At 40.4% G+C, this 22,454-nt stretch overlaps 1 protein-coding gene across 2 annotated transcripts in view; it reads right to left on the bottom strand.

Moving 5' to 3' along the window:
• The window catches only part of MAP3K3 (mitogen-activated protein kinase kinase kinase 3), a 71,568-nt gene that overhangs the window by 29,235 nt on the left and 19,879 nt on the right, over positions 1–22,454 (bottom strand). For both annotated transcript variants that reach the window (XM_055328376.1, XM_055328370.1), the window contains exons 3-5: positions 14,556–14,596; positions 9,597–9,696; positions 1,036–1,149 (exon numbers count right to left, since the gene is read on the bottom strand). In XM_055328376.1, the coding sequence (XP_055184351.1) occupies positions 1,036–1,149; positions 9,597–9,696; positions 14,556–14,596 (255 nt within the window). The remainder of the gene's footprint in view (positions 1–1,035; positions 1,150–9,596; positions 9,697–14,555; positions 14,597–22,454) is intronic.

The raw sequence follows: 22,454 nt of genomic DNA, 5'->3' as shown, positions 1-22,454 counted from the left end.
ATGATGACAGACCCAAATTGCAATCATTCTTGCGAAATATAGGCATCAAAGACCTTTTAAAAGAAGCAGTTATTTAAGGGATAATTCCTCACTTCTGATGGCCTCTATAGATTGCCTGCCATTTGGTAAGGAAGCAGCTAGTAAGTTACAAGAAGCCCACTCCATGGCCTTTTTTCCATTGAACAGAAGGAAAAGTCTGTTTCCTACATGTTTCTCAAGAGACAGGCATGACTGCTGAGGAGTTGTGAGAGGTTTACATGATAGTCTCAAATCCTTGGCAACCTTTGCTACACCCCACCCTCATCAAATCTCTCTTGTTGGGATCCAAATTGAATTGAAATAACAAAAATATAGAAAAATTTTTCTCTCTCTTTTTTTCTTTAGATTGGATTGATTGATTCATTCATTCATTCATGCATTCATTCATTCATGAGAGAGGCAGAGACACAGGCTGAGGGAGAAGTAGGCTTCCCGCTGGGAGCCCGATGTGAGAATCTCGGGATTCCAGGATCACGCACTGAGCTGAAGGCAGACGTTCAACTGTTGAGCCACCCAGGCATCCCAAGAATTTTCTCTTTTATCATATGTTTTCCTTCCTCCCATGTCACAAGCCAAGTAACCTTTAGCTGCAACTTTAACATGGATGACTTGACTTTGCAGTGAAATCACATCCAAAATGCTACCTGGCCACTCAAGCTGGGCTGCACTTCTATGCCTGCTTCATTTTTAACTCTTAAATTTGTTTTAGGGAGAGAAAAAGGTGGTGGGGAGAGACAAAAGGAGAGGGAATCTTAAGCAGGCTCCACAGCCAACATGGAGCCCAATGCAGGGTTTGATCTCATGACCCTGAGATCATGACCTGAGCTGAAATCAAGAGTAGGACACCCAACCGACTGATCCACCCAAACACCCCCCATTATGTGCTCACTTTAACAGCAGTTGAGGAACACAAAATTCTGTCAAGGAAGCCAGGTAAACTCCTGAAGCACAGCAAGTTTTGTCTTTAGCTACCAGGCCATCATAGGGGCTACTTACATGGTTTCTGTCCTGGGACAGCAGCAATATCCTAAGGCTTTTCATGCTTGAGCTTCTATCTAATATGTCAATCGCTTTATCAAGATCATCTTGGTTCTTCAGCAGGATGGAAAGCTGTGACACAGGACACAGAAAAAGAGAAGTATATAAGATAAAAATCTTTAGTTTCTAAATATAAGCAAAATAAACAACAACAAAAAATAAATCTGAAGGAAAACAATCTCATTGGATACTATGGGATGTTAAAACTAATTGAAACCATATAGATATTTTCTTTTTCTTTTCCTTAAGTGTACAACTATTCAATAATTTTTAAATAAACTTACAATTGTGCAACCATCGCCATAATTCAATTTTTAACATTTACATTTTTCCAGAAAGATCCTGCACTCACTTGTAGTCACTCCCTCTTCTCACCTGCAGCCTCTAGCAACTACTATTCTACTTTTTGTCTCTATATTTGCCTCATTTGGACATTTGCTACACATGGAATCATACTTCATACATATTCAATTCAGGTCATAGCCTTTTGCATCTAGTTTCTTTTGTTTAGCTTTATGTTTCTGAGTTCATCTACTGCTATTGCACACCCCATTGCTTGAAGATATTTTCTGAGAAGCACTTCCTCTTTATTTTATTTTTTAAATTTTATTTATCTATTTATTCATGAGAGAGAGAGAGAGAGAGAGAGAGGCGGAGACATAGGCAGAGGGAGAAGCAGGCTTCATGCAGGGAGCCTGACGTGGGACTCGATCCAGGGTCTCCAGGATCACGCCCCGGTCCAAAGGCAGGCGCCAAACAGCTGAGCCACCCAGGCTGCCCTTGCTTCCTCTTTAAAAACATCCTTTAGGGCAGCCCCGGTGGCGCAGCGGTTGGCGCCGCCTTCAGCCCGGGGTGTGATCCTGGAGACCTGGGATTGAGTCCCGCGTCGGGCTCCCTGCATGGAGCCTGCTTCTCTCTCTGCCTGTGTCTCTAACTCTCTTTCGCTCTCTCTGAATGAATAAATAAATAAATATTTAAAAAATAATAATAAAAAAAATAAAAACATCCTTTACTCCAAAGCACCAAATCCTAAACAGTTAAAGCTCAATATTTCTTCCCAAACTAAGCAGAAAAATCATATCCTACCCTATCCTATGCTGCCATTGACAGAACAAGCAGAAAAGGCATAGGAGGAGGGGGGCAGGCAGAGGATGAAAACTCACTCAAGAACAGAAATTTAGGGCAGCCTGGGTGTCTCAGCAGTTTAATGCTGCCTGCAGCCCAGGGCCTGATCCTGGAGACCTGGGATCAAATCCCACGTCAGGCTCCCTGCAGGGAGCCTGCTTCTCCCTCTGCCTGTGCCTCTGGCTTTCTCTCTCTCTCTCTCATGAATAAATAAATAAAATCTAAAAAAAAGAAAAAAAAACCCAGAAATTTAGGCTGCATAGCAGCATGTGGTACCTTAATGTTTAAAGGTATTTGTTAAGTGTCCAACTCTTAGTTTCAGCTCAGTTGTGATCTCCGGGCTGTGACATCAAGTCTGCTTAAGTTTCTCTCTCCCTCTGCCCCTCTTCCTGCTCTCTCTTCTCTCTCTCTCTCTCACTCTCTCAAATAAATAAATAAATCTTTAAACCTAGAGGACACCATGAGTATTTGATACTAAAAGAAAAGTATGCTTTGCCTGGGACCCAGCAAATGTCAGATCTTATACATTTGTGGCAAACACAAAATTAAGAAAAAGTCCAATTAATTTCATCAGTTCTCAGAGATGACAACTCTAAACCATAGCCAGGAAAACACAAATAGCAAGGACAGTGTTTAAAAGAACATTTCAAGGGGTGCCTAGCTGGCTCGGTCAAAAGAGCATGCAACTCTTGATCTTGGGGTTGTGAGTTCGAACCCCATGTTAGGTGTAGAGATTACTTAAAATAAATTAAAAAGGATAAAATAAAATAAAAAAACAAAATAAAATCTCAAGAGAATTCATAGAATGGGAGAAAATTTTACAAATCATATCATTATATTAAAATAATTTCTTCCTGTAACACTCAAAGTAGGAATAAAGATTGTTGTGGGAGGTGGGAGAGAGATAAAGAAGTAATTGGGGTAGGCTTTAAAGTAAACAAATAAACTACAACTTTGTAAATGTACAGTATGGGTCTAGATATCCAGGTTATATAAAGAACTCCTATAACGCAACAGTAAGAGACTAAATAACCCAATTCTTTTTAATGGTCAGACATTATCCAGAGAAGACAAAGGCTAACAAGCACTGAAAAGATGCACCATATCATAGGCATTAGGGAAATGCAAATCAAAACCGCAATGAGATACCATTTCACATCTACTAGCATGACTATAATTAAAAATAAATAAATAAACAAAAACCCAAAAAATAACAAATATTGGTGAGGATACAGAAATTACAACTTTCATATGTTGCTGGTAGGAATGTGAAATGGGGGGGTAGCCCTGGTGGCGCAGCGGTTTAGCGCTGCCTGCAGCCCAGGGCGTGATCCTGGAGACCCTGGATCGAGTCCCATGTCAGGTTCTGTGCATGGAGCCTGCTTCTCCCTCTGCCTGTGTCTCTGCCTCTCTCTCTCTGTCTCTATGAATAAATAAATATTTAAAAAAAAAAAAAAAAAGGAATGTGAAATGGTACAGGGGATATGGGAAGGATGGGCAGTTTATCAAAAAGCTAAACATACAGTTACCATAAGAGTTCCACTCCTAAGTGTGTACTCTAGAGAACTGAAAACATACTTGCATGAGAATATGCACACAAATGTTTATAGCAGCATTATTCATAATAGACAAAAGGTGAAAACAACTCAAGTATTCACCAACAGATAGATGGATGCACAAGGTGTGGTTTATCCATATAATGAAGTATTCTTACCTTGAAAACATTATGCTAAGTGAAAGAAGCCAAACACAAAGCCATATATTGTATGATTCCATGTATATGATATGTTCAGAATAGGCAAATCCAGAGAGACAGAAGGTAGATTTGTGTTTGCCTGCCAGGGGCTGGGGAGAGAAGGGAAGAGGAAGTGACTGCTAATGGGTACAGGCCTTTGCTTTGGGGTATCTGAAATTAGATAGTAGTGTTGGTCATACAACTCTGTAAATATAAAAAAAAAAAAAAACCTCTGAATTGTACAGTTTATTTTTTTATTTTTTAAAGATTTTATTTATTCATGAGCAACACAGACTGAGAGAGAGAGGCAGAGACACAGGCAGAGGGAGAAGCAGGCTCCACGCAGGGAGTCTGATGTGGGACTTGATCTTGGACTCCAGGATCATGCCCTGGGCCGAAGGCAGGTGCTAAACCACTGAGCCACCCAGGGATACCCTGAATTGTACAGTTTAAAAGGATAAATTTTATGGTAGGTGAATAACACCTCAATAAAGCTATTATAACTAACAATAAACATAAAATGAAGTCTCAAGAGATTTCTCATTTGTGGTTCTCAAATCCTGACAGGGCAAGGTTTAGAGGGCAAAGAAAAGAAAAAGAGGTTGATTCTTTTGCCTTCATGGATGTATCTTGCAAGAAGTTACTGTGGCCGAGTTCAAAAAGGGTGTTGCCTGTGTTCTCCTCTAGGATTTTGATGGAATCTTGTCTCACATTTAGATCTTTCATCCATTTTGAGTTTATCTTTGTGTATGGTGCAAGAGAGTGGTCTAGTTTCATTCTTCTGCATGTGGATGTCCAATTTTCCCAGTACCATTTATTGAAGAGACTGTCTTTCTTCCAATGGATAGTCTTTCCTCCTTTATCGAATATTAGTTGACCATAAAGTTGAGGGTCCACTTCTGGGTTCTCTATTCTGTTCCATTGATCTATGTGTCTGTTTTTGTGCCAGTACCACACTGTCTTGATGACCACACCTTTGTAGTACAACCTGAAATCTGGCATTGTGATGCCCCCAGATATGGTTTTCTTTCTTAAAATTCCCCTGGCTATTCGGGGTCTTTTCTGATTCCACACAAATCTTAAAATAATTTGTTCTAACTCTCTGAGGAAAGTCCATGGTATTTTGATAGGGATTGCATTAAAAGTGTAAATTGCCCTGGGTAACATTGACATTTTCACAATATTAATTCTGCCAATCCATGAGCATGGAATATTTTTCCATCTCTTTGTGTCTTCCTCAATTTCTTTCAGAAGTGTTCTCTAGTTTTTAGGGTATAGATCCTTTACCTCTTTGGTTAGGTTTATTCCTAGGTATCTTATGCTTTTGGGTGCAATTGTAAATGGGATTGACTCCTTAATTTCTCTTTCTTTAGTCTCATTGTTAGTGTATAGAAATGCCACTGATTTCTGGGCACTGATTTTGTATCCTACCACGCTACCAAACTGCTGTATGACTAAAAATGAACTACTGGGACTTCATCAAGATAAGAAGCTTTTGCACAGCAAAGGATACAGTCAACAAAACTAAAAGACAACCTACAGAATGGGAGAAGATATTTGCAAATGATGTATCAGATAAAGGGCTAGTTTCCAAGATCTATAAAGAACTTACTAAACTCAACACCAAAGAAACAAACAATCCAATCATGAAATGAGCAAAAGACATGAACAGAAATCTCACAGAGGAAGACATAGACATGGCCAACATGCACATGAGAAAATGCTCTGCATCACTTGCCATCAGGGAAATACAAATCAAAACCACAATGAGATACCACCTCACACCAGTGAGAATGAGGAAAATTAACAAGGCAGGAAACCACAAATGTTGGAGAGGATGCAGAGAAAAGGGAACCCTCTTACACTGTTAGTGGGAATGTGAACTGGTGCAGCCACTCTGGAAAACTGTGTGGAGGTTCCTCAAAGAGTTAAAAATTGACCTGCCCTACGACCCAGCAATTGCACTGTTGGGGATTTACCCCAAAGATACAGATGCAATGAAACGCCGGGACACCTGCACCCCGATGTTTATAACAGCAATGGCCACAATAGCCAAACTGTGGAAGGAGCCTCGGTGTCCATCGAAAGATGAATGGATAAAGAAGATGTGGTTTATGTATACAATGGAATATTACTCAGCCATTAAAAATGACAAATACCCACCATTTGTTTCAACGTGGATGGAACTGGAGGGTATTATGCTGAGTGAAGTAAGTCAATCGGAGAAGGACAAACATTATATGTTCTCATTCATTTGGGGAATATAAATAACAGTGAAAGGGAATAGAAGGGAAGGGAGAAGAAATGTGTGGGAAATATCAGAAAGGGAGACAGAACATAAAAACTCCTAACTCTGGGAAACGAACTAGGGGTGGTGGAAGGGGAGGAGGGCGGGGGGTGGGGGTGAATGGGTGACGGGCACTGGGGGGGGGCACTTGACAGGATGAGCACTGGGTGTTATTCTGTATGTTGGTAAATTGAACACCAATAAAAAATAAATTTATTAAAAAATTTAAAAAAAGAAAAAGAGGTTGAGGGATTTTAAATTAATAAAATGTAAATTAGTCAACTCTTGGTCACTGACATCAGCAGAGTATGGAAAGACATCTGTGATCTAAAATAATGACAGGGCAGCCCAGGTGGTTCAGCAGTTTAGTGCCGCCTTTGGCCCGGGGCATGATCCTGGAGACCCGGGATCGTTCCCACGTCGGGCTTCCTGCATGGAGCCTGCTTCTCCATCTGCCTGTGTCTCTGCCTCTCTTTCTCTCTGTCTCTCATGAATAAATAAATAATAAACAAAATCTTAAAAAAAATAATTAATGACAATTATTTATGTTTGACTTTAGACTTAATATCTGCATAAATATTTGAATAAATGAATGACTAACATTTTGGGCAGTCACTTTATTGGCAAAAGAGGTTGAGAATGGATTTTGGGACATGTGGAATTCTTTTTTTAAGATATTATTTATGTATTTGAGAGAGTGAGATAGCACAGCAGGGGGAGAGAGAAAGGGTGAGGGAGAAGCAGACTCCCCACTGAGCAGGGAGTCTGATGCAGGGCTCAATTCCAAAACCCTGGGATGATGACCTGAGCCAAAGGCAGATGCTTATTACCCAAATGAACCACCCAGGCCCCCTACATGCGGAATTCTTAATGGAAACAGAAACAAGTACTAAGTCATTCAGAAAAATCTTTACTACCTGAGGAATACCTTCTTTAATGCTGATTACCCAGCTGACTCCAGCCTCACTTTCTTATTCAGTAACTGAAGCTTGAGCTGCAATTGGAAAAAGTTCTATGGATTTGACATTTATATGGTTTGGGTCCTCATAACATTCATTCATTCATTCATTCATTCATTTATTTATTTATTTATTTATTTATTTATTATTTATTTATTTATTTATTTAGAGAGAGGGAGGGAAAGAAAGTATGTGCAAGGTGAGGGATTGGGCGAGTGAGAGAGACAGAATCTTAAGCAGGCTCCACATCCAGTGTGAAGATTGATGCAGGGCTCAATCTCCCAACCCTGAGATCATGACCTGAGCCAAAATCAAGATTCCAACACTTAACTGATTGAGCCACCCAGGCACCCCTCATATCCTATATTTCAAATGTTTTTATTTACATACTTTACTTATATCTGCATTACTTATTAACTACGGAGTTAGTGGTTTATTTTCCAAATTTGTTGCATTTCTAAAATTTGTCCAAAAAACAAAAGATCAGATGGTCTTATTTTTATTAGCTATTTAGCAATACATCCAATCATAGTTGTACATTTTGTGTTCAGGGGACCAGGCAGTTTTTAGCTAACAAATCTAAGCCCCTATAGATTTTTGCCCCAAACTATATAAGAAGTGCCTTTTTAATCCCCCTTGAGCTGATGGATTTTTTTTTAATGACTTTATTTATTCATTTGACAGAAAGAGAGAGAGCATGGCAGGCAGAGGGAGAGAGAAAAGCAGGCTCCTCGCTAAGCAAGGAGCCTGATGGGGGGCTCAATCCCAGGACTCTGAGATCATGATCTGAGCCGAAGGCAGACGCTTAATCAACTGAGCCACCCAGACACCTCTGTTTTTTTTTTTTTTTTAAATATAGTTGACACATAATGTTACATTAGTTTCAGGTATACAACACAGTGATTTAACAAGTCTATACTTTATGCTGTGCTCACCACAAATATAACTACCATCTATTGCCATACAGTACTATTGACTATATTCCCTATGCTATACTTTTTATCCCCATGATTTATTCATTTCATAACTGGAAGCTTGTATCTCCCACTCCCCTTCAACCATTTTGCCCTTCTCCTATCCACTCCCCTCTGATAACCATCAGTTTGTTCTCTGTATTTATGGGTCTTTTCCTGCTTTTTATTTATTCATTTATGTTATAGATTCTACATATAAGTGAAATCCTTGGTATTTGTCTTTCTCTGACTTATTTCACTTAGCATACTACCGTCTAGGTCTATCTATGCTGTTGCACATGGCAAGATCTCATCTTCTTATGGCTGAGTAATATTCCATTGTGTGTGTGTGTGTGTGTATATATATATATACATATATATATATATATATACACATCTTCTTGATCCACTCATCTATTGATGGACACTTGGGTTGCTTTATTTTTTTTATTTTTTTAAGTTTTTTAAAAATTTTTATTTATTTACGATAGTCACATACACACACAGAGAAAAAGAGAGAGAGAGAGAGAGAGAGGCAGAGACATAGGCAGAGGGAGGAGCAGGCTCCATGCACCGGGAGCCCGACATGGGATTCGATCCCGGGTCTCCAGGATTGCGCCCTGAGCCAAAGGCAGGCGCTAAACCGCTGCGCCACCCAGGGATCCCTTGGGTTGCTTTATGGAGGAGATTCTTAACTCTTCAACCAAGAATTAAGGACTTGTTTCTCAAAGGGCCAGGAAGTTGCCCGGCTTTCTTGTCTTGTCCCCCAACTCAATTCCCTCCAGATGCACACTCTTTACTAGGCACCAACACACTGCCTCTCACACTAATGTGCAGCACCAGACCAAGCAGACTGTAGCCTCTAGTACCTTTCTTAGAGCTGGAAAAGCAGCCAAGTAATTGACACTTAAAATAATCCCTTACTGGGTAATATTCTAAGAATGAAAAAATAAGGACTACAGAAGCGGAAGGCAAGAGAAGGAAGAGTTAAAGAAATCACCTACATAGGTGATAACTTTGGAAACAAGCTACAGTTGGCAGTTAAACTCTGAGAAGAATCTAGCATTTATGACTGTCAATAAAGGAACTACCCATCGGTTTTCCACACCTCCCCAGCCCATTCTAAACCTCTGCTTCTTGTTAAGGCTGTGCTGGAAAGAAAAAGATAAGTTACAAAACGTAAAGGAGACAATATAAGCCCTGGCACGATACCTGATTCCACCATGGAACTACTAGCACTGAATGAGCACGGAAATGGAAATAGCTATGTAATCTCCCATAGTAGTAGTAGTAAACCCCACAAACCCCAGAATGATTGGAATTAAGAAAAGAGGTTCCAGAAAATGGAAACCTCCACATGATATTAGAGGAACAAACTACAAAATCCTCAGTTAAACAGGGAGAAAAGGTAGTTAGCTTTCACCCCTCCTTAACCCCACACCATCCATCTAGTTTCTTACCTCATTGTTCATGTAATGTAGATCAAGAGGCTGCCCAAACACTGTTGTCACCTTGTGTTCCACGTCTTCATATCTCACAGGCCGGCTGAATGCTATAATTCTGAAAAGAGTAGGAAGTGGGGTTAATTGTGTATTTTAAAAGTCAGATTCAGAAAGCTAGGATGTCTGAATGATATCTTCCTGCTCTTGTAGGCATAGGATTCTTTTTTCTCCCTTTGTACAAACTGTCTTCTGTTTCTTATCTACTTCATTTTTTTCACCCTTCTGAGCATCACAAGCATTGCTCAAACCTAACAATTGTTCTACCATGACAGTTCAGTATCAAAGCAGAACACCTGGATTTAAAACTAGGTTCCAAAGACTCCTGATAGGAAGAAAACCTGAAGACAAGAGAAGTGGTCCTGAAAACATGGTCTTAACTCCTAAGTGACTCAACTCCAGGACTAAGGAGGTCTTGTCCATTGCTGATGCCAGAGGAATCTCAATGCTAATTATCCTCAGAATTGAGATTTCCTACTTCAGAGTCAAAGGAATTCCCCTTAAGTTGGTTATATGACTACGTTTTCTTAATTAGTGACACGTGATTATATAAGTAGCATTGATATTAACACTTTTCTAGAGAGACTCATTAGATCAGTTCAAAGAACAACTTCTGTAAGTCAGAACCTGTTCAAATAGGTGTTGAAATTATTTGTCAATTAAATAACACAGCAAAATTTTAAAGTGGGGATAGATGAAATATACAAGAGGAATGAAACAGAAGAATGAGATATACAAAAAATTGGCAAAATGTTGATAATGTTGAAGCTGTGTTACAGGTTCAGAAGAATTCAGTATGACAGTCTCTCTACTTTTGTGTGTATTTGAAATTTTCATAATAAAAAGTTTTAATAGATATATTAGTTTGAACTATATGATATTGCTGGTATTTAACAATTTTTGATGCACAAAAGTGGCAATTTCATCTAAGTCCAACCCAATACTCTAAAAACTCAAATCTTTAAGACAAAAATAAGCAGAGATAAATGAAACAAGAATGTATCAGAAAAAAACAAACATATACATTCTACATATATATATTTAGAAGAAGTACAGGATTAAAAATATTGAGGTGGGGAAGGTCTTCTAAAGAATTACATTAAATATAGATGACAAGAAAAAGAAAGATTTAACAACAAAAATTTATTTGAGAGAGAGAGTGCGCATGCACATTTGAGCAGGGGGAAGGGCAAAAGGAGAGGGAGAAAATCCTTAAGCAGATTCCCTGCTGAGTGTGGAGCCCAACACAGGGCTCAATCTCAAGACCCTGAGATCATGACCTGAGCCAAAATCAAGAGAGGGACACTCAACCAACTAAGCCACCCAGGTACCCCTGACAACAAAAATTCTGATAGCAAAATGAGCCATCGACAAAGTTGAAAAACAAGTATCAGGCTTGGAAAAAAAAAATCCTTGCAAAATCAGTAAGAAAAAGACAACCCAACAGAAACATAGGCAAAGGATATGATGACACAATTCAAGGAATTCTGAATGGCTAATAAACATATGAAGTTATGTTTAATGTGATGGTGGAAAATGCATATCAAAACCACCTTCATCTCTTGGTAGCTTAAACTGGACAAAATCTGACAAGTGCTTAGTAGTCAGCACTAGTGCAGCACTCAGACCTAGAGCCTCTATAATTCTTGCCCTCCTTGATGCTAAGAAGTATGTGGTTCTTTTACATCTTCTCTGCTCCCCTAGAGTGGGAAGTGCTATAACTAGAGGAAGAAGCAACAAGCCACAGGAGAGAGGGATCTAAGCTGCTGGATTTTAATGGCATCTGACCAGATAATTTCTTTAATACTCTTCTGTGCCAGGCTGGCATAAATAAGTGGGCAGCAGAAAAGCTTCCATAATCTAGAACTGTGCTCTTCAATATGGCAGCCACTAGCTACATATGGCTAATCTCAAATTAATTAAAATTACATTTTAAATTGGTTCCTCAGTCTTACTAGGCACAATGCAAGTGTTCACTAGCCACAAGTGACCAGTGGCTACCACACTGAACAACACAGGTATATAACATTTACATTATAGCAGAAAGTTCTTTTGGATAACACTGATAGCATACTTCTATCAACCATAGTCTATCCTATCTTTCACACAAAGCCTAACATCTCAAGAAGACATTTTCTCCATAACTTTTCCTTCATTCATCACCACCTTTCATTTTTTGAAATTATATTGCTGAATATATTAGTTTATATTCCATCTAGAAATCCATCCATACTGTAATCCTTGTATTTTTTCCCCTCAAATCAACTGTTCCAAGGAGTGATACTATTAGATGCTATGTAGATATACGCGTTTTCTGGAGTCTTTTGAGAGAATGCCTTCCCATTAATTCCTAATAGCAAATCATACCCCATTTATCAGGACCTTAGCAAGTCTCTCTGAATAAAATACCAGGAGACGTTTTGGATGTCCCTAGCACACTGTTAGAAAAGGATCAGGCTCAGATAAATTCTCCGCCATTTGGTCTGGCAATGAGCCATTCAAAACCTCCAGAAGCAGCCCCAAAGTCAAGATCAGAAACCAGGACTTTCAGGTTTGGTAAGATCTAAGCTGCTGCCATTAAACTGAATAAAAGGCATTTTTAGTCCGTGCATCAAAGAGGAGCCTAACACCTGTGACAACCACCCCCACCACTGTCCAGACAGGAAGGGTTTCAAAGGGAAGGAGTTTGAATCTATAGTCCGCCTCTTCCGCCCTCCTGGGGCTAAAAGGGAAAAGCATTAGGAACCTGGTCCCTACACCCTTCCAAAGTAAAGGGAAACAGAATGGATACCTGGCATAGATAAATGGAAAAAGTCACTATTTCTTTCCTCTTTTCTGTATGTTCTAACTCTATAATGGTCTACAACATTTAGATAGATACTATCTACACTCCGGCAAAAAAAGTAAAGAAAACCCACAATAATATTCTCTACAAAAATCCTAAGACTTGAAACACATGAAACCAGAGCTGTCTGGCACAGAGCAGCTTAAACTTGGCTTCCCTGCACCAACTTTATAAAGTCCTCAATTCCACACATAGTACACAAACAGTGAAATGTCATGGCTCCTGAAAACAGCGCCATAAAAAGAGAATGCACAGTTTTCAAAATCTTGATACCAAGATTTTGCTCAGGGCTTCGAAAGGCCATTCCTGCCTGACCACCTTAAATATTTGTGGTTTCGATCTGGCAGCTTCTCTGAAACTAAACACATACACTTTCTCAGTGTAAGTCTGCTCACTGTAACTACATACCACTTTGGGAACAGGAATTCAGGAGAGCGTAACTGCGTAATTAGGCTCCAACACAATTGAGCTTTTGATTTCGTATCTACTTCTGAAAACTCTCTGCTACTCCAAGTTTGGCAACCCCTTTAAAACCCAGTCATGTCAGAAGTGTGAAAAGCAGCAACAATGAAGTGACAATTTGACTTCCCTGCTACTGGCAGGAACAGGATGAGAGGACAGAGCTCAGAAGACTTTCCTCCTTCTAGGCCTAGAACCCACATGGCAGCAGCAGGAATAAGGCTCTGCAAATCAGTGTTTCCACTAGGCAACCTCTGACAACCTTGCAGGCTTGTGAATGTATCTTTTTAAGGGAGAACAGCAGCCTTATATCTGGACCTGAGCTACCAATGTTTAGAGGCACTAAGGTCCTCTGGTGGGACTTACACAGTAAGAAGAGCTTATTCTTATCAGTATGCTCTTCACATTCCCAAATGTTCAAAGCAAAAGAAAAAGAAGGATATCAATGGGAGAGAATGGCATAGCAGGAAGCAGATACTGAAAAGCACACTTAGGCACATATATGCCACATGCATGCACATATAGGGTCCCAATTATCATGACCAGAGTTTGGTATGCTTTTTAAAAGTTCTTCCTCGGGGCACCTGGCTGGCGCAGTCAGTTAAACGTCTGACTCTTGGTTTTGGTTCAGGTCATAATCTCAGGGTCCTGGGATCAAGCCCCGTGTCAGGATCTGTGCTTAGCATAGAGTCTGCTTGGGATTCTCTCTTGCCCTCTCCTTCTGCCCTTCCCACTTATGCTGTCCCTCTCTCTAAAATAAATAAATAAAATCTTAAACATATTTCCTTAAGGGGTACCCCACTGGCTCAGGTGGTGGAGCATGCATCTCTTGATCTCGGGGTTGTCAGTTCAAGCCCCATGTTGGGTGTAGACATTACTTAAAAATGGAATCTTTAAAAAAATAAGTTTTTCCTTAAATAATTTGAGAAATTAAGTGGAGTCCTATTTTTCTCAACTGAGAACTTCTACCTTGACTTCCTACAAAAAATTAAATACTAACAATGGAGAAAAGGACAGAAGGATTTTGTAACATCACTTTCACTTCCTTATCAAGGAAAGATACTGAATATAGACTGAAAAACTCCCTCTTTCTAAATCCTCAAATGATCTGAAATCTTTCACAATTGATGGACTTGATGCAGCTTCCCAACCCAGACACATTATAAAGAAATTTCCAACTCACTAACCTGGCCCTGATGTGGACAGAGCCAGGGCCACTCTACTGGGCTAGGAATGCACCACATCACAGGAGAATCTAAATCTCCTTCTGATGCTCACAGGTGGCACAGTGTCAGTGTGTTTGGAAGTCATAACTCTGAGTAGACCTGGAGTCCTGACTTCCTCCCCTAGCAAAATGGTGGACCCACAGGAGTAGAATAAAAGCAAAAAAGTAAAACATCAGCAGTTGAAATGGTTTCCATTTCTAACACCAGAAATAAAATTCAATTGTTAAGCCAAGCCAAAGATAAAAATCACCTTTTTATGCCCAATCAACCCCATCACCCAGCCAGTGACCCCACAGGGATCGCTCCAGGGAAAAGAGCTTCCAGAAGTTAAATGCTTTCTGAGAACTGCAGCTCACATCAACACAATCACTGAACAGAAGGCAGACTTACCGCCTCTCCCCGTTGTGCTCAAACTTGATTCTGACATCACTCTGTGAAAGGAATGATAGACAGGTTAGTGGGTTCTCTGGCATGTGTTATCCTGCCATTCCCAGGTAAGCTTCAGGTAGTCCTTTAGCAAGGTTAGGCAAACATCCCTGATGGCTCCTGTTCCAGCTTCTCTACCTCATACACATTCCTTTCCAATGAGTTCGGAGCCTTCTGAGTTCTAACCTCAGGAGCAACAAAGCTCTTGGTACAAGATCTCTAAGTGGCTACCCCAGTTCAGCTGCTATGCTCTGACATGTCATTTCTATGTTCATACACTCTATTTCCACACTGGCTCTGGAGTTTCTCCCACCACATTGCCTCCTGGCCAGGATATGTTTCCTTCTTGGCTGCTGTGACTAAACAGAAAGAGAAACCTTGGAATGGATACTTCCTAGGTATGGGTCCACATGTAAGTTACTTATCCTCCATGAATCTTAGTTTTTCCATGTGTACAGTGGGGCTAAACATACCTAATCTGCACAGTTGCTATGAGAACTAAGCAAATAATGTAGGTAAAACACCTGATACATAGTAGACATGCGATAAATGGTTGCTGCTGCTACTACAGATTTTCATGTTCCTTCTAAGACACCTACCCCCTCACTCCAGGTAGGGTAAAGTGAGATCCTGGACAAGTTACCTTAGAACTGTCCCCAGTTTTGTCCTAAATGACCATCATGGGTAGCCCATAAGCTGCAGGAATACATGAACTGTGTCTATCTTATTTCTATACCACAGTGACAATCAAGGAAAATGGTATATAATATTTGTGGTATATAATATTAATCGATGGATTAACTGGGTAAAGAACAGAATTGAGTGTAAATATCAGAAATAGGAGGAAACAGAATCATCAGAATGTTAAGAAACAAATCAATGAGGAAGAGATATTGTAAAGGACAAGCAAATGACTCAAGGGATGAGTCATGGCAGGATAAGGGAAGAGATATTATAGAAGAAAAGAACAGGTATAGAGAAAAAAGAAAAGTAAAACTGTCAGGAAATCAACAAATAGAGATGGAGCAGAGAAAGAGTGCACAGTCAGTGAATGAAAAGTATACTGAGAAAGAGAAATTAATAAACTGTGCCTTGGAACAAAGAAGGAGGTTCTAGAGTATCTTTAGATGAGAAACACAGAGCAGACAGAGAAGATGACAGAAACAGGACAGAATGTCAAAGGTAAGGTGGCTACATAAAGGACTTTCTCTACTCAAGAGATTAGAAGGCTAGAATTCTCTTCCAGTCCACTGAACTGGACAGGTGATTCTAATTTACACTCTAAAAATGACTGAGGATCTCAAAGAACTTTTGTTTATGTAGATTACATCTACTGATATTTCCTATTAGAAATTAAAACAGAAAAAAAAAGAAATTAAAACAGAAAACTTAAATATATCTCATTCACCTTAAAACAATTTAAAAATATTACTTAACATAAACATATTGTTACAAAAAATAATTATATACTTTTTAGAGTTTAGTGACAGAATACAAATCTCTTTAATGCATGTTAATAGGAGACAGTTGGATTCTCATGTCAGCTTCTGGTTTTAATCTATTGTGGTAAAAGATATCATGTAGCCTCTGGAAAACTCTACTGTACATTCTTAAGAGAATGAGGGTGAAAAGGGCAAGTAACATTTTAGTATTTATACGAAAATAGTTTTGACCTCATAGACTCCCTGAAAAGTTCTTGGGAACTTTCTAGGGTCCCCAGAACACAGCTTGAGAATCACTGAATCAAAATATAGAATGCCGTCCTCTATCTTGTTATTTTAAAGACAAGATGGAGTTGGGGCTCAAAGAGCTTCATGTCCTTGAAAAATTCACATACTAAACAGTAGACAGCAAAGCTCCTCTGACCTGCAATGTGAAAACTTCAAAACATACCCCTGATCTTACCCACTTATCCTTTAAAATATAACACATGGACCACTTTATCCATTAAGACTATATGAAAATAGTTAATATTTATTGAACATTTACTATGTACTAAGCTTTGTTCTAAGCATGTTACGTGTATCAATTAAACAAATCCTCACAACAAATATTATTATTGTCCCCATTTTACAGAAGAAATGGAGTTGCACTGAAGTTAAATAAACTTCCTCAAGGTCATCATGCTTTAAAGAAACAGACAGGATTCAAACCTTGGAAACCCAGGTCTTTTTTTTTTATTATTGGGAGTTCAATTTGCCAACATATAGCATACCACCCAGGGCTCATCCAGTCAAGTGCCCCTCTCAATCCTCATCACCCAGTCACCCCAACCCCCCGCCCACCTTCCTTTCCACTACCCCAAGCCCGGGTCTTAATCACCATGCTATGCTACAACTTAAGTGTCACACAGGCAAAGAAGATTTATTTTACTCACAGATGCAGTGCTTCAATGGGAGAAACTATCAAAGGATCTTTTGTGACCTTACTTTTTTGGAGCTCCTGGAGGAGTTGGAGTAATAATGGAGTCAGAACCAGAAGGCTGGAGTACCAATCATGTAGCAAGCTATGGGACCTGGGGAACCAGCAGTGGAGGCTTTGGCTGAGGTTTTGAGTACATAGGGATGGAGAAGGTAGAATGGGAAGGCAGTGTGCTCCATCTAGTCTGCACTCGCATGTGTGCTAGTGTATGTGTATGGCTATATTTGTGTGTGTGTGCATGCACAAGCAGAAAGGTGGGGCAGTGCTGCAGAGAAAGTTATCATGTGGATTTAAGGTTTATGCAAGTGACAGCAGTTTTCTCACTGTCTTCTTTTTCTCCTTTCCCTGAAATGCTGAGCAGTTAGCATGGCAAGGGCCCTCCATGGCAAGTGCTTACGACATGCTGTTGCATACTGACATGCCACCTCCAGCTTCCTACACTCTCTAGTTCCACAGCCAGCTCTAGAGTTACATGAGCACTCAACAGTCTGCAGCCCTGTCTGTCCCTGCAAGTGGGTTACCACAGCCTTTCACCTCCTGCTGCTCACAGGCTACACTTTGGTGTAGCTCTCATTATTACTGTTTTTTTTCATTAATAGATCCTATTTTTAGAACAGTTTTAGATTTTCAGAAAAATTGAGCAGAGCCTACATACCCTTCTTCCCAAAAGTCTCTCCGTTATTAACATCATACATTACACAGTGCATTTCTTTTTTTAATATTTTTTTGATTGAAGTTCGATTTGCCAACATATAGTATAACACCCAGTGCTCATCCCATCAAGGGCTCTCCTCAGTCCCCGTCACCCAGTTACCCCATCCCCTCACCCGCCTCCTCTTCCACTACCCTTTGTGGTACATTTGTTTTTGTTACAATTAATTACCCAATATTGATGTATTAACTAAAGTCCATAGTTTATTCAGATTCCCTTACAGTTTATTTCTGTTGATTTAAATTAAGAAATTTGGGGGTGCCTGGTGGCTCAGTGGTTGAGCATCTGCCTCTGCCTCAGGTTGTGATTCCAGGGTCTTGGGATCAAGTCCCTCTGCCTGTATCTCTGCTTCTCTCTGTCTCTCATGAATAGATAAATAAAATATTTTTTAAATAATAATAATAAAAAAAATAAGAAATTTATAGGGGTGCCTAGGTATCTCAGTTCATTGAGCTTCCGATTCTTGATTTTGGCTCAGGTCATGATCTCAGGGTTGTGAAATCAAGGCCTGGGTAGGGCACTACTTGAGATTCTCTCCCTCTGCCTCTGCCCCTCCCCTTGCTTGCACATTCCCTCTTTCTCTCTCTCTCCTTCAAAATAAATACATCTTTTTTGAAAATTAATTTATAAAGTAAATTTATATTCCTGTTCATTTTTATCTTTTTGTAGCAATAAAAAAACATATTACAATAGCTCTTAAACTGGGATATTATGCTTTGATGCACTTATGAGGGAATCCCCTCTGTCCCTCTGTGGGACTGAAGAAAATGAATTTATTTCATGATGCAGTGCCTAATTCAAGTGCATAGTGCAATAGTGCATAATTCAAGCACTATTCTATGTGAATTCAGTTAGAAAGGGAATTAAACTTTTGCCTTAAACCATAAATCACTCCTACTCAAGACTAACCAAGCCTGTGATTAGTAAGGAGTGTAAACAAAGATGCCTAGTGCTCTGAATCCCTTCTCTCATGTGGTGACAGCCTTTCCAGAGCAGGACGCCTGCATGTACCACATGGCATGCCCACATCTGCCAAGTTCCTAAATCTGAGTTCCCCCTGTCAGGCTGACCAGAATAAGCCATGGATAAGGAAAGTTCAGATAAAGATAACTTTATTCAATTCCTCTTGCCAACCATTCTCCTTGCCTGAGACATTTCACACTGGTGGTCAAATCCTCTTTCATGAGGTTCTCTTTTCCCTTGCCTTCTGCGACTCTATCCCAGCCCAGAGAACCTGCCACCACTGTAACCACTTCTGCATCTTTGCTGGTTCCTCTTCTTCATGCCCTCTCTCACCCCTCCCCCAACATGTGACTGTTCCTTGAAGTTTGGACTTCTGGCCTCTGGATTTCTCCCCCTTTCCTCACATCTTCTCTTCAGTAGGAATAAAAAATAGGCAACTTATAAACAATCCCCAAATCTCTGACTAGCCCCAATCTTTCAAGCAAAACTTCCTCTGTCTGCCACGTAGCTGTGGCAGGTAAGTCGTTAAGAATGTAGCACTGAAGTCAAACTGTCTGGCTTCAAATGCTGGCTTAACATCTCCTAGATATATTGAATTTGACTAACTGATCTGTGACTCAGTTTCCTCATGTATAAAGTACAAACAGTATTTACCTCATGAAATTATCAAAAGAATTAAATGAAACAAATAGGTAGAGATAAGAGGACAGCACCTGGCACTTGGGGCTGAAAGTGTTTCAGAGTATACTTTTTAGATCTGGAGAGGCAGTCTGATACATGTTCCATATATTGTGTGATGCTTCCCTCCAGGGGAAGGTATCTGGCAGCACTTCCATGACAGAGGCAGAATATGAACAGGTATTTCTCATGCACTTCTGCATTGCTTAGCCTCTCCTGAAGTTAGTCTGGGGCTTTATGACTAGTTCTGACCAAGAGCTGAGAACATCACTGAGCTCTACACTCTCTTTCTTGGCAGCCATATGTTCCAGGTCATTGGAGCCACCCTCAGGGTCAGGGTCCTGACTATGGTGAACACTGTCTTCCCCTTCCCCATACTGGGAATATTGTGTTAAGTCACCTAAGATTTAGGGTTTTTAATTTTTTTTAATTTTTATTTATTTATGATAGTCAGAGAGAGAGAGAGAGGCAGAGACACAGGCAGAGGGAGAAGCAGGCTCCATGCACCGGGAGCCCGACGTGGGACTCAATCCCGGGTCTCCAGGATCGCGCCCTGGGCCAAAGGCAGGCGCCAAACTGCTGCGCCACCCAGGGATCCCAGATTTAGGGTTTTTATATTAACATAGCACAAGCTAGTTTTTGCAGTGAATAGTATGAATGCTCACAATAAGTGGAATAAATAAAGACTATAAATAACCCTGTGTTCACTCAAGGCAGGTTTTGCTGCCAAATGAGTTTACCACAAATTACCAAAAAAAAAAAAAAAAAAAGGCTTTCAGTTTCCAGCATTCTTTGGATTTCAGAATTGCAGCTAAGGATTGTGGACCTGCAAAAATCACACACACACACACACACAGACACACACACATTCTGAGTTTTTTTCACTATGATCTCAAACTCAACCTAGCTCCATGTATGTCTGTACCAACCATCTTCCTAAACTAGTCTTCCTTCTCAGCACTGCCATTTCTCACATTGGTACCATGTTCCCTCCGCTGCAGACTCAAACCTCTGAGTTCTGCTTGATTCTTTCCTTCTTCTCCCCTCCAATTCTCTCTTCAAAGGTCTCTGATATAGCACCCCACTCCCCATTCTCTCTGTCCTCTCTCTCACTGACCCCTTTCCCCCTCACTCCTGGATCCCTAAAGGAGCCTCTCTACTTCTCAGCTTCCTTTTCCAACACATTCTAAATTCCTCTATAGTTTCAACCATCTTAACCACTGCTTTCAGCATGTGGTTGCTCAAAAAGTATTCAGCGAAACCCCTGACCTATAGAATAAAGTCGAAATTCTCGGCTGTCATTGAAACCCCTCTAGAACTCCTAACTCTGGGAAATGAACAAGGGGGTGGTGGAAAGGGAGGTGGGGGTGGGGGTGACTGGGTGACAGGCACTGAGGGGGGCACTCGATGGGATGAGCACTGGGTGTTAACTATATGTTGGCAAATTGAACTACAAAAGAAAAAAGAAAGAAAGAAAGAAATCCCTCTAGAATTTACACTCAGTTTACTGTGCCACCTCACACTGTTCTCAGCAGGAAGGCTCTCTCCAGCCCAATCATCCTGAAATAGGCCACATTCATTCTTTTCCCTAGGTCTTTAACCATTCATTTTCCCGATTTGGAGTGCCACCCTTCCTCCTTGCCACCTAACTAAATGTTCACACATCCTTCACAGACTAGTTCAAGTGCTACCTCCTCCAGAAATGAGTCTGTAACTACTATGGCTCAAATTCACCTTTCACTTTCCTGGCCTCCTATAGCACTCACTATCTGTACCATATTTTTAGGCACAGTGGCATCCTACCTCAGTTTCTTTTTTCTTTTTAATATTTATTTATTTATTTTAGAGAGAGAGAGAAAGCAAGCAAGTGAGCACATGATGGGGGAGCAGAGGGAGAGAATCCCAAGCAGACTCTCCACTGAGCACAGAACCCAACGTGGGGCTTGATCTCATGACTCTGAGACCAGAACCCCAGCTAAAACAAAGAATCAGATGCTTAACTGGCTGTGCCACCCAGGAGCCACACCTCAGTTTCTCTCTCTTTTTTTTTTTCATGTATTTCTCATTTCCCAATAAGACTGTATGATTCTCAGGGTACAGGCTTGTACGTCTAAAAGGCTTGACTACATGCATATGTTAAACTGAAGGACAGGTGCCATCCCTGCTAAGAAAAAAAGTTCCAGGACAAAAATTCAGGTCTAGGCAAGTTCAAGTCCCCTGCCTACCACAGCCAATCCAGTAATAGTGAAGGCCATGTGCAGGGGGATAGTGCAGGTTAAACTACAGATCTGGGAACTTAGCAGAGATGACAGGAGTAACCGACAATGATGCTAAACTTAAATAGAAATAACCTTCTAAACTCAACAACTGAACATGCAACCCAAAGAGCTCCCCCAAGAATTCCTACAAAAACCAGAGGTCATTAGGGACACCTGGGTGGCTCAGTTGTTTAGCGCCTGCCTTCAGCCCAGGGCATGATCCTGGAGTCCCGGAATTGAGTACTACATTGGGCTCCCTGCATGGAGCCTGCTTCTCCTTCTGCCTATGTCTTTGCCTCTCTCTCTCTCTCTCTCTCTCTCTCTGTGTGTGTGTGTCTCATGAATAAATAAATAAAATCTTTCAAAAAAAACCAGAGTTTATTAAACAAAGGTTTTTCAACTAATTTGACTTGGTAAAGGCCTCAGCTAGCCATTGCTCTGAGTGCCTTCTCTCTGATTCTGTAGCCCTCTTTTCCCCTGTATTTGCTAGGTACCTTTGATGGCTCCCCCAGCTTTGGCACTGGAATCCTTATTTTGCCAAAGATTGTAAGTAAATAAGAAGAGGAAAAAAAGGACAACGAAAATAATTTTGTCTGACTCTGGAAAGTCCTAAGAGATCAATGGAAGAGATTATTATAAAGCAACCTTCTTTGCCCTAGTTCTTTCTATATCCTCAGTCCTTGCATTCATTTGACATGCAGGAATAGTTCAATGAGTGTCTGAATGAATCAATGATTAAATGGTGTATTGTTTACCTACTGCTGCCTAACAAACCACCACTGTGCACGCACGTGCACACACACACATATACACAAATGTAAATATATATAT

The sequence above is a fragment of the Nyctereutes procyonoides genome, unplaced genomic scaffold (genome assembly GCF_905146905.1).
Source record: "Nyctereutes procyonoides isolate TBG_1078 unplaced genomic scaffold, NYPRO_anot_genome, whole genome shotgun sequence".
NCBI lineage: Eukaryota > Metazoa > Chordata > Mammalia > Carnivora > Canidae > Nyctereutes > Nyctereutes procyonoides.
This window is presented reverse-complemented; position numbering and strand designations above follow the sequence as displayed.